The 14,033-nt window shown below is 35.8% G+C and overlaps 1 protein-coding gene across 18 annotated transcripts in view; it reads left to right on the top strand.

The window, feature by feature from the left end:
* The window catches only part of LOC135215372 (uncharacterized), a 331,802-nt gene that overhangs the window by 138,380 nt on the left and 179,389 nt on the right, over positions 1-14,033 (top strand). For all 18 annotated transcript variants that reach the window (XM_064249949.1, XM_064249937.1, XM_064249943.1 and 15 more), the window contains one exon: positions 6,475-6,599. In XM_064249949.1, the coding sequence (XP_064106019.1) occupies positions 6,475-6,599 (125 nt within the window). The remainder of the gene's footprint in view (positions 1-6,474; positions 6,600-14,033) is intronic.

Below are 14,033 nucleotides of genomic sequence, written 5' to 3'. Positions count from 1 at the left end.
CAATATATTGGAAATACTAGAAATCACTAGCATTACCAATCAAACTGCATCAGTATTTGATAAGAACTGACCAAATATCAGATGCATTATTTGCACTTGTGAGAAATTGAGATCATCCTTTCATTTAGAGCGAAACGAAATCCATTATTTTGTGCAACAGCACAGTTAATAGTAAAAAATTGGTTGTGTTTTAATTTAAAGCCTTATACATACTGTTGGCACAAGATGCTTTTTTTTATTAAAAAGTTATTGATGAATAATACTGAAAAAAAGTATTTAGTCGTAAACCATTTTTGTTTATAAGGTTACCTTTCTATAATTCTTAGCATTAAATAAGTTGTTTCAGTTTGTGGCTGGATTATTTGTTCCATTAGTCTATTGAAAATGAACCATCTTCTTATTCTTGTTCCTTTTGTTTACTTTTTTAATATTCCTCTATAGTTCTTCATTTGTGGCCTGGTAATGTTTGAATAAAGGAAATGCATTTCTCTTACGTTATAGAAATAAACATTTTGAAGACCTTATTAGAGACACTTCATGAAAAGAATGGCAGTTTTTATGCTGCTTAGCTGACAGTGCACCTTTTCAACTCGGCGTACAAATTCCTTCATTGATGCAGGTGTCATAAAGCAGCTGACAGAAATTTAATAGCCGAGAGTTTTGATAGTTCACTTTATCATTTACAAAGGGTGAATGGTAGCAGAGGTGTAGTACATACATGGTATATTTATAACCGAAAATTAGTTTACAAAGATGGTGGGTTTGATTTTATATTAGATGCCACAGCTGGGGAGCATTCTTATTGGTTGTGTTAGGCTGAGTGACAGAGGTGCTGATAAGCTGATGCCTGTGGGGTCTGCTCACTGAGTTCACAACTTGAGGAGGAGGATGGCTGTAGCATTATCTCAGTGGGACGCCTCATTGTTCTCCTGGTGGTGGTTGGAAGGAGGATTTGATCCGTTTCCAAATGTGCCCTTTGTTAAGGGGTACCATTTATAATTTGCAATCTGTTTCCAAGGACTCTCTTAGAAAGGTTACCATTTATAATTTGTCTTGTTAGCCAAACTGCAGGCAGGTTTTTATTTGCTCTTTAGACTCCATCTGCAGCTTTGTTTTTAGTTTTTATTCATCTCCTGAATGCAGCCATTTATATAAAACACATTTCCTGCTCTTGTTTACATTCCTGTGTTAGAAATTTGACATGGAGGTCTGATCAGTATTTTATCATCATAGATTTTTGTCAGCTTTTCCCTGTAAATGTTCTCAATCATTCTGTATCTTGGCGCTCACAGTTAATGCCTATCAGATTTAGCTCTTCATCTATCCTCTTAATTCAGGATTTCTTGGGTTGTCCTACAAATCTTCTTCCTGCTAATTCAATAATTAGTGCTTTCCTGACTTTATATTTCCCATCTCTTCACATCTCATGTCATGACTGTCTTTTATTTCAGCGTCTTAGTAGCAAATCTCTCATCTGGTCCTCCATTCACATTACAATCTTGTGGTCATACTTTGATCATGAATCTTAACAATCTGAGATCACACTTTTTGCAAAATCATCTCCATTTTCTTTGTCATTGTCCATGTTTTTACTGCATAGATTAGTGCAGGCCTTATGTACCTAACTTAAGTCTTTGCCCTCTCAACTAATTGGATGTTTTGATGTACCAGTAGTATAGTCTTATTTCATCTGTACTACTGCTACTTTTTCTGCTGTCTTGGCTCACTTCACAGTGCAGTCTGGTTAAACAAATTTATGGTAAAGAGTGGTTTAACTAGTTCATGATGATAAAGTGTACTTGGTACTTCTGTATATTTTTGTCAGTCAATTCTTGTCCTTTTTTGCATTTTATTTTTAATCCTTTTGAGATTCCCACAATGTAATTTTTGGTCATGCCATTATTTGGAGACATACATTAAATTGTTGTTTGCTGAGGTTATGATCATTGCAAATGATGCCAGCCATACCATTGTTTGCTAACTTCAATTCATCTTTTTCTTTATTTTCATTTATTTATTTATTTATTTTAATATCTTGGAGAAAAAGTTTTTGGCTTCAAAATGGCACCATAAGAGCATTATACCCCTAAAAATGTATTCACTGTAATATTATTTCAGTAAAAATTAATTGCTATGCTCATAAGAATTCAATGTGAGTTGTCTTGGATGATTTCTCGGACCATGTCCTGGGATTCTTAAGAAAAGGTTACTAAATTTTATGGATGAAGGATACTGTGTGCATAGGTGAAGATTCCTACAATTTTTTGTGTATCTTTCAAAATTGTGTTTGCTTGTTGAGATCTTATATGCATAGTATTCAGCTTCCTGATTTTGTTTATTAGCATTGTCCAAATAAAAAACTGAAGTCATGCTAAGACTTGAAAAATGGGGTTATGAATTATATGCCACATTCTTGCTTTTAATAGTCAATCTTCAATCTATATCATTTCTTCACTTATCAGTAACGTCAATAAGATTATTTTGTCATGCTGTCTTTTTAGAAGGGTTACAATTTGCTAATGAGCCTTACAAATTTTTTATCAGATTTTGTTGTTTGAGTAGGCCAGACCTCAAAGCCATCTGGTAAGGAGATACATTTGTTTATTAAGGAAAATTTTGCCACAGACAAAATAGATATCTCTTTGAGAGATTGGTGTTGGCTGGGAGAATTTTTTATTAAGAAATACTACCATGAAAGGGAGCCAATCCTATTTGTGTTATTTTTTTTAACCCAAGGAATGAGGCAACTGTGATTCCAATAACTTTACAATCACCCCAGGACTTGTTAATATGGTGCCAAAATATGAACAAGGAATTTTTTTTTAAGTTTTTCTCATTATATAAGGTATGGCTTGATCATGTGACCAGCTCAGCTTTGTTGCCATGTTGTAAATTACAGATGCTCTAGTCATGTCTTGAAAACCAAGACTTCTTTTTCACTTTTGTGGATTTAGTGTGTGTTGCCCTTGAAACATCACCGTAATTTGATAGCAATACGAAGAGGTCTTTCACTGCAAGTAGGATCATCTCCTGCAGCTGACTGCTTTCAAAATTATGATCCAGTAACAGGAGTTAATAGTACTAGCTCTTTCCCAAAAAGAGCTAAATACCTAATGAACTTAACATAACATAAATCCAATTTTTCACCCACCAATAGAATTCTCACCACCATTGATGTTAAAACGAATGAAAGATATGTACCTCCCTGTCTTACCTGCTTAAAAAGCAATTGACAAGTGTAGAAATGTACCGCCAACATGCTTTGGGGCACATAAGAAGAAAAGGAGACAAATTCATGGTATATACAGACTGCTCCAAAAATAATGTTGGAGTTGGAGCATCTGCATATTTGAAAAATATGTTAATCAAAAGAAGCCTACCTTTAATATCATCAATTATTACTGCTGAAGTCACGGCCGTACAAATGGCTCTTGATATGATATCTGAGGCAAAAGCAAGTGTCTCTATTATTTTCAGTGACTCGCGTAGTGCTATAGATGCTATAAGACAGTATAAATCGGTAAACTAAATAGTACAAGAAATACAAATAAAAATTCATCAACTCCTCCAATCAGGATTATCAATAGAAATATGTTGGATTCCAGCACATGTCGGAATAAAAGAAAATGAGAATGCAGACTCAGCTGCCAAATTAGCCTGCACTATCTGTCCAACAATTACACATGCTCCAGTATCAGACTGGAGAATATCTGTCTAACATTGATATACCAAGGTTGGAAAAGAGAATGGGCCTTAGTGCCAACCATAAATAAACTTAAAAATATAAAAACTGAAGTGTATACATGGAGAACATCCTCACAAAAATAAAGATCAAAAGAGGTAATCCTAACAAGGCTCTGTATAGGACACACACGATTCTCACATGGTCACTTGATGTCAACACCACATGCTGACCCAATAAAATGTAATAGATGTCAAACACCCATGACAGTGCAGCATTTACTTGTTGAATGCCCAGATTGGACCCAACAAAGATCAATTTATTTACGAATTCAAAAATGAAAAGTATTGTACTTTTGTTCGACTGCCTACAGTGTCCTACAAGAAAAACTGCATTAACATGTTTTTCTTTTACAATAGTACCTATGTAGTTTAATTACACCATATTCAACAAAGTAAATAAAAGAATAAAGCATTTCAATATAAAATTTAGCATGAAAGAAACAGTTAAAATATTACTGTATGTATGTAAAAGCAGTACCAATTCACACAAAAAAGTAAAAGGGTGTTTCACAATAAATTTAATGATAAAATATAAAAACTATCAAATGCAATAAAATAACAATGAAAATAAAAATGTTTTAATTGAGCCAGTGTTTGGTGCACTGAGTGAGATGGTATAGTTCAACAAAATGAATAAAAAAGAACAAAGCTTTTCACGATCATATTTAGCATAAACAACAAACAAAATCATAGGTTGTTGCAGTGACATGCATCTAACTTGAGTTGGAGGGTGCCTTTATATTTAGAGGAGTAATGAATGAATGATTTTAAGTGACAGGTATCATGATATTGTTGGGGAGAGAAGGAGAGGAGAAGGCAAAAGCATTACTGTATGTACACGAAAGCAGTACCAATTTACATCAGAAAAATATAATGGAATTTCACAAATATAATGTAAAGATAAAACATGAAAACAATCAAATGCAATACAGTTTAAAAAGAAAAGTCCTACTTGAGCCAGAGTTCGGTGTGCTGAGTGAGACGATAGAGGAGAGGGAATGGATGGTGGTGAGTTATTGGTTTGGGGGACATGGGTCTGCTCCCCACTGATTTACCAGCTGGGCTGGAATGATTATTCTCCCATTTCTTTCACTTACACTCGATTTGCCCAAATCACTTCTCTTTGCTGCGAGTGACACTTGCTATTTACGATTGTTTAGGACTAAAAGTAACAACTCCATGATAAACACACTGCTGGCCTTTGATTGTTTGTTTAAACAAATTCCCTGTAAAAAGTTATTTAATTTCTTTCCTTTTCTCAGATTCTGTACTTATTACATATTTGTTTGCTGAATCCTCATATTTAGTTGAAAATCTGCTGTTTGCCAATAGTAAGTTGATGTGTTGTGCCATAAATGATGTTCTTGAACTTAAGATCCAAGTGAACAATCATTCTCTCTCTCTCTCTCTCTCTCTCTCTCTCTCTCTCTCTCTCTCTCTCTCTCTCTCTCTCTCTCTCTCTCTCTCTCTCTCTCCGACACAATTGGACAGACATCCTTTGCTTTAATTATCCTTGTAAAATGTGAATAAAATTTATTTTGTTATTAACCTTTGCCTACTGTGGCCAATTTGGTTTCCTCAAAGGGTTTCCATCTCTCCTCCCTCCATCCCAGCCAGCTGTGTGCCATTTTTATCAAACAGTTCGTAAATCGTGCACAGAGACAAGATTTTTCTAACATTTTGCTCTATATGATATACAGTTTTATTACTTGACACTCCAAATTTGACTTTTAAAACCTAATAATAGAAAAAATTTGAAAAAGGGAACTTTTTGGGTGGGCTGGAACACATTATCCTGACTCCATTTATTTCTTATGGGGATAGTATTTGTTTCATATTTTGACGAGCCTTCAGAAGCAGATTAAGTTCGAAGTCTGAGGTACTACTGTAATTCCTTGAATCTTTTCTGTTATGCTGAGTGGCTGATTGTTTTGGCCTTTCAAGATTTTTATTTTCACATTTTGAATGTTCACAACACTTGAGTCATTTAAGTATGCATAACATAGCAGTACCCATAGGAATTTGACAAAGAATGATGACATGCACTTACATACTAAAAGTAATATCACACTACAATGTTGTTTGCCTATACTAGATAACTTCATGTACGTATGTGGATTTCACTCAGGTTTTTGCATTCTTGAATAGAAATTTTAATAATGACTCAAATTTTTTCAAGTGCATAAATTCATATTCATTTGAGTGAATTATTTTAAAGTTATTGACTGAAAGTATTTCACTACTCAAAGAATTGATGTAGTATCTTGCTCATTGTAATTTATTGTAAGTTGTTGGAACCCTGATGGATTTTTCACAGGTTTTGCTTTGATATTAGCAAAGGTTTTTTTAAGTTAGTATCTTAATGCACAGTTCTATTAGTTTTTTATTGTTTATGAATTCATGTTTAAATATTTTTAAAACCCCAATTCTTTTTGTATATTCTGTTTTATACACACCACTTAAATAATAACAAAACTTATGAGAATAGCTGGTTGATGAAAAATCACTATTGTGCAATGCTTAAGCCATTTTCAGGTTATAATTTTACCAAATATTGTAGGTACATTGTAGTATTATTGGTCTATGTTGGGTATACTATGTTATGAAAAAAAATTTTTGTAAATGTTTTCAAGTAGAATCTTTCTTCCCTTAGGTAACCTTTGCAATTAAAATAACATAATTTTCTTTTATATACAGAATTATGTAATAGTTACAATATCTTCTAAACAGGACATAGGTTCAGATGTCAACAAAGTGTCCAGACGTTGGCTTGAAGAAGAAGGGCAGACAGATGAATTACGCACACCTGATCTTGAAACAATGGATTATGATGAATACCACAAATCACTAACACAGTAAGTTTTATAATAACTATTTGGACTGGTTTCACATGCAAAAATGTAACAAAATACTATATACAGGTAGTAGCTGATTTTATTTCTATCAAGGTTATGGGGTGAAACTCCCATTGACTCAGAAATCAACTGCTAGCTTAAGCTTGATCTTATTATGCTTGCTATGCTAAGATTTTTATATTCATTTGTTCTAACTATTAGCTAGGTAACACAGGTATTCATTGTACAGATAGGCTAAATTTTACTGTAATTGTCATTCCCCTTAAGAAAAATTAGTCTAGTGCCCTAGAGAGGAGTAGGTGAAATTGTTTAGATATTAAAATGTTAGAAAAGCTTTTAAAGTAGTTCAATAACTTTTCATACCTGCCAAGTAAATTACTGAACTTACAATTAATGTGTTAAAAGTTCCCATGCATAGTGGGATGAGACACTGTTAAAACATTTTCTATATATTTTTCTTTTGTTACAGCACCAATAGCTGCAGTAAAGTCTGTTTTGCCCTGCTGTCAAAAATTACATTTTAGCTTATAATTTTTTTTTCAAGTTAAATACTTGCATTGATTGTACAGAAGACAGAGTGAAGAGAATTGACATTAGTTGTACAAGTTTTAATTTTCCAATATGGACATACTACTAAAAAATACTAGAGAATAACATGCTTCAACAGTAATTTACATGTAACCATTTATTTATTTTTAAAATCAAGGGGATTCATTCTGTAGAGAAGGCAGGTGTGGTGGCAAAGTATATGAATCAATTATTCAGATTTATCATGTTGATCAAGTTTAGATTTTATATATGTAATAATAAATTCCTCTTTGTTTTAATCAGCAATATCATATTGTAATTTTAGATTTGCAGAGATGATTGGAAGTATGCTAATTTGAAAAGGTTAAAGTTAAAAGCATTATGATGAAAATACATTTCCATCACTACTGTCATATTTTAGAACAAAATTTTTAGAGAGAAAAATCAAGAGGCCGGGGGTGCCTAGTAGTTCCACACAACGCTACTCATGAGTGTTTCAGTTTCTCTCAAAGTATTTTCATTTAGGGATTATGGATGGCTTTTATCTAATTGCATGGAGGGAGAAACTTCACAGAGAATATAAAAAGTCTTTCATAGTCTCTGAGAAATTAAGATGTTCATGTCTAGCAGTGAATGAGCTGTGGAGAGAAAATATACCCAGGTTGCCAGGCTCTAAAGCCAAATCAGGTCCCTGAGTTGCCAATCAAAGGTAACCACACACATGAAGATCCACCACACAGGTAATGGTTTTGAGACTTAAATGCAGCAGAGAATGTTCACCTCTTCTCTTTCTTATTGGGAAGGTTGTTAGTAGTTTGTGACATTTCGTGGAATTTTTGCGGTCAACTCAGGCTGTTTTGGTTTTGTAGATACTGTGTACTGTACATGTTTGACTCAAGTATTTCAAGTGAGGTTAATTATATTCGTATGTAATATTCTCTCTCTCATCCACAATGCAGACTGTCACCATAAAGGTGTCACCTCTTGATTTTCAAAGTCTACATCACTGAAGAGTAAATTCATTGTGATTGTTGATCATAATAATGTTGATTAATAATATAAAGCTAGCAATACCAATAACAATAAAGGTTATGTAGGTAGCAGCCAAATCTATATTTACAAAGTGTAAAGTCCCAGAAGTGAATTTGTTCCATGCAACGTAAAAACACCATACAAACAAACAAATAAATTACTAAAACCCACTACAAAATGTAAGAGTCTGGATATGTGGAAAAGTGATTGTATACCAACAACTAAAGTAGTATATTAAACCAACAGGAGAATTAAAGTATATATCAGTACAAAAAGAACTGTGTACAACAGTACTTTGCAGTTTTAAGGATTTGGCACTTTCAGTTAGCACACATTTATATGTTGCCATCTGCTCATAATCTTGTCCCTTGTATGGAGAGAATATAATATGTCATATTTTTATAAACATCATAATTTAATACAACAACAAATAGCCATTTAAGTCCTGTAATTATTCAGCCCATTTGATGAAATGACTTGAGACATAGATTTAAAGATGATCACATGCAAGAAATAAGTTGCATTTTCTCCCATGTAAAGTACCAAATTTGTTGGCCTGCCTTGCAGATGAAAATTTGGCTTAGTATGTGGTTAAAATACGTCTGTAAGTTCTAATTCTTGTTGGAAACCCTTTTTCCATAAATTTTAGTTGTTCATATGCGGAACAAACCTTCAGTCCTAAGAACAATAGGATATATTCCAAGCGCTAGCTGGTAACCCGTTAAAAATAATCAAAGATTGTAAGCAAGGAATCTGTGAGATCTGGCAACTCCTGTGCTTACGAGGTGATAGCTGGTCAGAGACCCTGCACAGCCTCGTGATGTATTTAGTCTTTCCTTAACTGCCTTGGAGAGTAAGATGCTATCGCCAGTTGCTTTGCGCTGCTGTTTCTTTCATGTCAGTGTACTTGTGTATGTGTGTCTGCAGTATGGATTCTACCGTGTCGCCTCGGTCTTGTCAACGCATGTGCCCGGGATTTCCTTGCTCAAGGTTTTTAGCTGCTGTTCTCACAGACCTACACATGACGGGCAGTAAGTGCTGTGCTAATTATTGTGTGATAACTAATCCTTGCCCCGAATGTTGTCTCCCTAAGTCACAGTGAAGAGTGTTTTATAAGAAGAGGGAACATCGTAGAGTTTCGACTCTTCCTTCTTGGATGGGGTTTTCTTCTCCTTGGACGGATGATTCGGCCTCTCCCTCCCGCGTTCGCTCTCCCTGTAACTAGTGCGAGTGTGCCCCTATCTCCTTCCTTTCCTTCCATTGATTCGTTGATGAAAGTATCGGGAGTTCCACAGGATGATGTTAATTTAATGTAGCCCTCTTTCCCTCGAGTTCTAACTTTATACCAGAGAGGGAGGAGACTACGCCATCTAATGCCTTATTTTCAGATTCGGAGTCATTCAAGATGGCGGCTGTTTGGGCGTCACTGGGGCTACAGGGTTCACCTTCCTTGGATGGACTGCTGTAGGATATCTTGGAGGCACATACCCCTTTCCCGGTCCCTATAGCAGTCCCGCCTCCCCCTGAACTCCTCTACATTGGATCTCGTGTGCTGCCACCTTGCGGTGCCCCCAGTCATCATTGACGCTCCCTGAGTTGCATCTTATCGCTCTGCCAGAGAGGCGGAGCGATAAGATGTAGTCTTAGAGGTGTCATGACGTCACTCCCAGTGGTCCTCTCAGCCTATGATGTCAGATGCGTTGGACGCTCTTCCTCCAGTTGTGACGTCACTGCTTCCCAATATGACGTAATCATCTTCTCTTGCTGAGCCATCTGAGGCTTTAGTTCAAGTGGTCTACAAGAGACTGGACTGTTTTGCAAGAGAGGATATCTGCTATGTCTATGAAGAAGAGGAGTTGTAAACAGAGGGGCTCTTCTCCTACTTCTGCTAGTAAGAGACTTCGTAGTGAGAGGAGTTTCTCTCCTCCTGTTACTTCGCCATCCCCTCCTCACCAATGTCTCAGACGTTGGAGGATCAAGGACTTTGTGGTTTTGTCGTCTTCGAGTGAAAGGAGTGCATTGCCTTCTTCCCTTCACAACTGTGTTTCTCCCACACACGTCTGTGTTTGTGCAAGTGAGAGAAGTGTTTCTCCATATGGCCCACAAGGTCGTGTTTCTTCCTCACATTCGCGTTCGTTGGCTGACAGTGAAGATAGTGGAAAGAAGGCATCCTCCTCTTCAATACGTGGCTGTGTATCTCCTTTACGTCGTGAGAGTTATTTATCTCAGTCTTCCCTTCACGGATGTGTCTCGGCCTCTCATGTACGTGTTCATGACAGTGTGAGTGTTGAGAGCATTAAGAGTGTTGCAACATCATCCGTTCGCAGACATGAATCATCTCTGCTCATACATGCTGATAATGGAGGTGATACCTCTTCAGCTGTTCCTATACACGAATATGAATCATTCTTGCACGTACTGTTGACGAAATCATGGGCAACCCCCCCTCCCCCTCATTTTGGGACCACTTTGACATGATGAGGGGGCTCTCAAACCTCAGGGATTTCTTCCTAGGTTTGAACCCGAGTTGCATATAACATTAATTATTTTTGGGTTAATATTATCCCTTAAACGCCAAGCCGGTATTTCCGAAAATGTCTCCCATATGTCGGCGGTGTTTGCGAGTGAGCGCCGAAGGGGGAAAAAAAAGTTTTTTTCATAAAATCACAGCATGCTTAATTTTCAAGATTAAGAGTTCATTTTTGGCTCCTTTTTTTGTCATTGCCTGAAGTTTAGTATGCAGCCATCAGAAATGAAAAAAATATCAGTATCATATATAAATATTGAAATATATGAACACGTGAAAAAAATTTCATATATAATTGTATACAAATCAAACTGTGAGCAAAACGGTTAAAGCTAAGGAGTTAATTATTTTTTCGTTGTATTGTACACTAAATTGCAATGATTGTGGTATATAACAAATTGTAAAATGATCAAAGCAACACATAGAAAATAATATCACAATATGATGCATGAATTGGTAACACGCGGATGTAAAAAAAAAAGTTTTTAAAAAATTCACCATAAATTGAAATATTGTACTAGAGACTTCCCGTTTGTTGCAAAATGAAGGTAATTGATTGAATATTACTAGACTGTAAGTGTTGTAGCCTACAATTGCAGTTTTCGACCATTTCAGTCGAGCTAAAGTTGACCAAAAGTCGAATTTTTTCTATTTATCGTTTTTTATGTGAAAATATTTCAAAACTGATAAAACCTACAACCGTGGGTATTTTTTTTTTATTTTACATGAAATTGCGCACATTTTCATATAGAAAACTTCATGTAACGGCTAATATAAAATGGTGCAAACATTACGACAATGACAAAAAAAAATTATGATTTTTTCGGAAGAGTTACCGCGCGGACGTAAGGAAAATTTTTTTCATAAATTCACCATAAATAGAAATATTGTGCTAGAGACTTCCAATTTGTTGCAAAATAAAGGTAAATGCTTGAATATTACTAGAATTTAATAGTTTTAGCTTACAATTGCGTTTTTTTACTATTTCGGTCGAGTCAAAGTTGACCGAAGGTTCAAAATTTGGCACTTATCGTTATTTATATGAAAATATTTCAAAATTGATAAAAGCTACAACCATGGGTTGTTTATTGTTGTACTCTAAATAGAATTGTGCACATTTTCATATATAAAACTTTATGTAACAGCTAATATAAAACGGTGCAAACATAACGACAATCAGACGAAAAAATTTATGAATTTTTAGAAAGAGTTACTGCGCGGACGTAGGGAAAAAGTTTTTTTCATAAATTCACCTTAAATTGAAATATTGTGCTAGAGACTTCCAATTTGTTGCAAAATAAAGGTAAATAATTGAATATTACGAGAATGTAAGTGTTGTAGCTTACAATTGCAGTTTTCGACTATTTCGGTCGAGTCAAAGTTGACCGAAGGTTGATATTTTGGCACTTATCGTTATTTATATGAAAATATTTCAAAACTGATAAAAGCTACAACCATAGGTGTTTTTTGTTGTATTCTATGTGAAATTGCTCACATTTTCATGTATAAAACTTTATGTAAAATGTGCAAACATTATGATAATCGGACAAAAAAATTATGATCGTTTACTCGGATCATCACACATTCATGTACATGATTCCTCCTGTGACCGTGTACGTTTTGCCTGACATACGTGTATGTGTCCATTTACGAGGTACTTCTCATGAGCCAGTACGCTGTTCGAGCAGTGACGGGGTGCAAGTGTCATTGCGAGACGAGTTTTGAGAACCTTCAGTCTCGGTATCTTCCAATTTTAGACCTTACACGCCAACCAATATTTTCCAGAATGTTGGACTTCCTGGGGAAGTTTTATCAGCAGTTTCCCCACCAATGGCCCGGCACCTTGATATGGTGGTGGGGCTTTTGTGGTGCAAGGATGAACTGAGCTACAGTAGCGGAGTAGTGCCCTACCCTGGCAGGTCTAACTATGCTACACAGGCCAGACCTGAGCATTCGGACTAAGCTTGGTCCACTTTTGAGCCTTCTCCTATTTTCAATCCTTAACTTCTTCCCCTATCAGGAGTGACCTTAGTTGACAACCTTGGACCTACATTGGATTACAGCTCTTGACTGCTCCTCTGATTTGATGGAGGGTGAAGAGGACTTACATGTCTCTCCACCCGTAGAATTTGAGTACCTGATGTGCCTGAGCGAGGGGAAAGTCTCATTTCTAACATGCCCCCAGAGGTGGGTCAGATCTCGACGGACTGATGACACCTCAACTTCTGGGAGCCATGTGTATAACCAGGTTGTAGCCTCTAGGGGTGGCCACTTACAGTCGCATAACACATCCCTCCCTTGTTGGGCTCCGTTTTACTTAGGAATATGGTGAGCGGCGGACTACCTGGCTGAAATAATACAGCTACTTGTATCTATGGATGATAACTTAACCCCCATTGTTGGCCACCCTGGATCGGACTTGGAACTGGCTCAGGAAAGTGTAAATAAAGAAGTTAGCGATAATACCAGATCCATACCCATATCAAACAGTAACTATGGAACCATATTCAATACCACAAAAGGAAATTCCTTCAGTAACAAACCAAAAAATTGAAAATATTTACAGATTTCGAAATGAACGATCTAAATACAGACCAGATCCTACACTGGTACACTTTAACTCATTATTTGAATTTGACACTTGGCCAAGAATTTGGTTTTTAAAAGAGAAACTGAACTGACTGCTGCTAAATTTGAGAATATTTCATTAGCTCAGTACCCAACCAAAGAAATGAAGTTTAGAGCTATAACAAGAAAAGAATGGAAAGTGGAAGCTACCACAAAAATTCATTTGGAAACTTACCAAATGCTTAATAATATGAATGGGATAAATGTCACTGTTTAAAAAACATGACAAATTGAACAGTATTGAGGGAACAGTAATGTTACCTCCCAATAATGATTGTGATGGCCTACCAGATGAGACATTACTATTGAACTCATTAAAAATCAGATATCCCAGTATTGAAAACGTAAAAGTATATGAAATCCCAAATAAAAGACACCAAGGAAAAAATTGAGAATTGCTAAAATTAAATATGAAGGCCAGACTCTTCCACTTAATATTAAAATAGAAGGCCAGAGAAGAGAGGTATTACCCCATGTACCAAAGCCTCTTCAATGCACAAACTGCTCTAAATATGGTCGTACTAAAAACAAATATAGAAATGAACCAGTTTGTGCATTCTGTTGTTCAGAAAATCATGAAACCGCTTGGAACTGTGTCGTTCCAAAATGTTATAATTGCAGACAAGACCACCATGCCAGATCAAAGATATGCCCTTTCTACATATATAACACTGAATTAAAACTATTAATAAGCAGGTTGGGCATGTCAATTCCAGAAG

The sequence above is a fragment of the Macrobrachium nipponense genome, chromosome 5 (genome assembly GCF_015104395.2).
Source record: "Macrobrachium nipponense isolate FS-2020 chromosome 5, ASM1510439v2, whole genome shotgun sequence".
NCBI classification, from domain to species: domain Eukaryota; kingdom Metazoa; phylum Arthropoda; class Malacostraca; order Decapoda; family Palaemonidae; genus Macrobrachium; species Macrobrachium nipponense.
The sequence above is the reverse complement of the archived record's forward strand: the minus strand, read 5'-3'. Positions and strand labels throughout refer to the sequence as shown.